The 4354-nt window shown below is 46.6% G+C and overlaps 1 protein-coding gene across 1 annotated transcript in view; it reads right to left on the reverse strand.

Moving 5' to 3' along the window:
• Positions 1 to 1725: 1725 nt before the first annotated feature.
• Positions 1726 to 4354, reverse strand: part of LOC107115799 (germinal-center associated nuclear protein-like) — a 16653-nt gene continuing 14024 nt past the window's right edge. Inside the window, exons 8-9 of the mRNA XM_015417558.1 lie at positions 3448 to 3645; positions 1726 to 1998 (exon numbers count right to left, since the gene is read on the reverse strand). Coding sequence (XP_015273044.1) covers positions 1726 to 1998; positions 3448 to 3645 — 471 coding nt within the window. The remainder of the gene's footprint in view (positions 1999 to 3447; positions 3646 to 4354) is intronic.

Raw genomic sequence — 4354 nt, forward strand, 5'->3', positions numbered from 1 at the left:
AAAGCATTTACTTACTTGAAGGCTAATGACGGATGCTACCTATGTGGCCTGTGGCCTAAAAACTGGAACAAAATGTCTTAATACAATCATACAGTTAAATTTTAAAAATGGCTCAATGGCGTTGAAGTAGTCATATATTCAACATTTTACATACTTGAATAAAGCCAAACATAAAACACGACTGCTCTCTTTAAGGATTTGAAGGGCTGTCACTTCGATGAGGGCAGGGAGCTGTTCCTGTTGGCAGCAGAGGAGAGGACTCGCAAGAATGATTTTAAATTAAGGGCGGGAAGGTACCGGCTGGATATTAGGGAAAACTTTTTTACAGTAAGAGTTGTGCAACAGTGGAATCAACTACCTAGGGAGGTGGTGAGCTCCCTCTCATTGGCTGTCTTTAAGCAGTGGCTGGACAAACACTTGTCAGGGATGCTCTAGGCCAGTGATGGTGAACCTTTTAGAGACCGAGTGACCAAACTGCAACCCAAAACCCACTTATTTATTGCAAAGTGCCAACACGGCAATTTAACCTAAATACTGAGGTTTTATTTTAGAAAAAACAACTCATACATTAACATAAGATGATCCAAACAAAGTAAGGAAAGCAATCCCAATCGTGCGCCGGCCCGCCTGAGCGCCAGAGGAGGAACAACCAGCCGAACGAGCCACCAGGAAGAGAGCCGAGCCAGGACCGCCTCCACCAGGGTGCCGGTATGCAGCCCCATCCCCAAATATACAATGTGCCCCAAGTTAGGGAACAAATGTGTGCTTAGCACCCCACTCTGTAAACCGCCCAGAGACCCCCTACCAAGGGGTTAGGGCGGTATAGAAAATCGAAAGTTAAATAAAAATAAATTAAAAAATGCTCTCATTTACTTAAAATTATTTGGCAGAGAATTTGACACTTTAATGAAGGTCTGGGCCTGGCTGGGGCGATGGCACGCATGCCCACAGAGAGGGCTCTGAGTGCCACCTCTGGCACCCGTGCCATAGGTTCGCCACCACTGCTTTAGGCTGATCCTGCATTGAGCAGGGGGTTGGACTAGATGGCCTGTAGGGCTCCTTCCAACTCTGGGATTCTGTGATTCAATCAGTACTCTAAAGTTTACATTACTAATTTATTAAAAAGGACATTCAGGGTTTTTTCTGCTCGGGAGAGGAGCATGTCTTTACTGAACACGTCAGGTCCCTGGTTGTTTCAAGAAGTGAGCTATGACCACTTCTGGGATCAGTGAAGACATTCAGAATGCCCTTCTCTTTCTCCATCTATTCACAGGAGTACTCTTGACACTAAAGGAAAAGGAAAAGCAGCTAAACGGTTGACTTTGATAAAGGCGAGTCCACGAGTTATCCCTAACACGACTTTGGTGGAAAGGACCATCAAGTCGCAGCTGATTTATGGCGACCCCTAGTGGCGTTTTCAAGGCGAGAGAGGAACAGAGGTGGTTTGCCGTTGCCTGCCTCTGCGTAGCAACCCTGGGAGCCCTTTTGCGTTCTCCCATCCAAGTACTAACCGGGGCCGTCCTTGCTTAGCTTCCAAAATCTGACGGGATTCGGCTAGCCTGGGCCATCCGGGTCAGGGCATTCGTGAATGGGCGAATGACTCTGGCCCGGGCAGGAGATTAGACAGAATCAACATCCTCTCTGACTGAGTGAATTTGTGTCGTGTCAAATGATAAAACACTGCCAATGAAAAAGGCCAAATTAATACTGTGACGGTATCAAGATTTACCGGAGGATATCTCCCTTGTTGAGGTTCAGGAGGACACTGTAGCCCCTGAACTCTGCTTCGTTCTTGCAGTACACCTGCTTGTTGGCCAGGTCCTCATACATCTCCTTCAGGCTCTGGAGGCACTTGGTCATGTTCTCATTGTTGATCTTCGCGTCGAAAGAGGACATGGGCTCCTCGCACAGGTGGTGGGAACAGTGGATGTGGAAGCGAGTGCATTTCTCGATCAAGGAAACCGTCAGGGGACTGCAGAGATGCTGCTGGGTTATATCCTGGCAGAGACAAATGTAAAAAGCTTAAGACTGTGTCTCCTTCCGCTTGTCCATTTTTCACAGCGCCAACTGAAGCATTCTGTGATTCTGTGATTCTAGATCAAGGCATTCCAATCTTAAACCCGGTTGCTAGTGCACTCAAAACAGCACCTTTAATTAAGACTGCATATTTAATCCTGAATGTTCACTCCTGCCCCTTGAAATATGAAATGGCACCCTGCCATCTTCCACACTCCGGTGCTAGATATATCCAAACAGCCGCCCAGGCTTGTGGGGCAAAATGTTTACCGGTGGGGCTGCCAGTATTTTTATGTCAGCTCCAATCTGCCCCCAAGCCTGACCACTGGCGGCAACCCCTCTCCCTCCTCTCCCGCAAGGTTTAAAGGGCTCTTCGGCTGATCGACGGGGAGCACGTGCCCTGCCGATCAGCTGGAGGGCCCTTTAAATCTTGCAGGAGGGGAGGGAGAAGGGCATGCGCCAGCCCCCGCTTCTTCTAAAAAATGTTGTACGCACAGTTTATGAAACCCTGTTAAGCATTTTGCACTCTGCCACTGACTAACCAGGTTACACTCAGAAGGAACACTTAACACTTCCATGATAGATATGTTAAGTGCCATTTCTGATTTTAACTACATGGACAGAAATCAATCATGAATGTATTCAGATGTTAACTTTGGTTCATTTATGGCTACTGCTGAAAATGCATGCTGGGAGAATGAAATGAAATTAAATGAAATGCTGTTTTGCTGTGGCTTGCGGCCTCGGGAAGCCTATTAACTGCGCATGTATCAGTTAGCCTAGCTAGAATGAAGAACAATAAGCGCCCTGTAGCCATATCAGTTATATAGATACAATTTAGAGCATCATGGTTTAAGAAGAAGAGTTTATTGTTCAGCTAGAAAAAAAGAAACCTTGCTTGGGAAAGCCCAGCCTGAAAGGTTTTCCGCCAATCAGAGACCTGTTAGGTCAGAGTGCTGATGTTTAATGGAACCAATAATCTTGTTTTATTTGTGTGTGTCATCTTGAGTATAAAATTCCATGTCACCCATTGTAACACTCGAAGAGTCTGTTGGGTATTCAGGGGTTCCAGACCTTGATATCTGTACTCTTCCTTTATTAATTAATAATATTTTTTTTAGTGTTCCTCCTCGACAGGACTGTTTTCGTGTGTTTCTCAAATTGGGTTGGCCAAACACAGCCAGGGACACAAGTTGTGTCCAACAGAAGCATTTAAAGTATCCCTGAAAATGCTTTTGAGAAGTGGGGAATGGTGCGTGCCCCTCTCGCCAATTCTTCTTTAAAAACCTTCTTGTCAAAAAATCTTGTGGGGCTGGCCCTTTAAGGTAGGGGCGAAGCCCCCAATAGCCCCCACTGTAGCTACGGGCCAGCAGCCACAACTTTCTAATATCCTGCTTGCCCAACCCAAGAGCCCCAAGCCAAAGTAGTTACCTTCCTTATCCCACGAGTCCTATTCCATACGAAATCGTACCACTCCCGGAAGTTCCCTTCTCCCTTGTCCATGATCTGAGTGACTAAGTAGTCCATGGTCATACTCAACACTTCCAAAGGCCGCAGCTCGTGTGGCAAAGGCTCTTCCTGGTCTGCTGAAGACCTGCTGTACTCCTTGATTGCAGCTGCGTGGTCAACCTCAGAGAGGAAAAAGGGGGGAAAGAAACTCAGCACAAAACACATTCGGCCACGTTCCATTTGAAAGGAAGGACAAGAACTGAAGGTCCCCCACAGCTATACATTCTCTCTCGCTGCTAAGAAAGCTGGCGAAATCAGAACTGTCGGTCATTCCTGCATAAATACGGTGTTTGTGACAGCCGCACAAAGGTTTGGGGGCTTTACGACTTTCAGTCACGGGAGTGCTCCTTAAGCATCGGTTATGCGGGTGGTGTCTTGCCTGGGTTGTCAACGCAGTCCGGCATCTACTCCATTATTGTTCATTCATGTCGTTTAAGAACCTGACAGTGCAGGAGCCTAGGCCCATTTGGTTCAACAAAGGAGGGGATGGAGGGTTCAATCCTTCCTCCCCTTCCCATGCAACTCAGACCCATATTACAGCCATGCGTGCAATTCACCTTTTACAGACCGGCAGAGAACGAAGATCTTCGTTTATGTCTGTTCGGCTCCACGGGGACAATTAAGTAAGAACGGACTTCTCCCTTGGAGTACCTGCCGTTTTGACAGCTGTCAAAAATCCTAATCCATCTGACTGCAAGAACCAGTTCTTACTATCTATATCTATCTATATCTCTATATCTCTATCTCTATATCTCTATCTACATATCTCTCTCTCCCTCTCTCTCTCTCTCTCTCTCTCTCTCTCTCTCTCTCTCTCTCTCTATATATA

This window comes from Gekko japonicus, unplaced genomic scaffold (assembly GCF_001447785.1).
Source record: "Gekko japonicus isolate JY-2015 unplaced genomic scaffold, Gekko_japonicus_V1.1 scaffold6354, whole genome shotgun sequence".
NCBI classification, from domain to species: Eukaryota; Metazoa; Chordata; class Lepidosauria; order Squamata; family Gekkonidae; genus Gekko; species Gekko japonicus.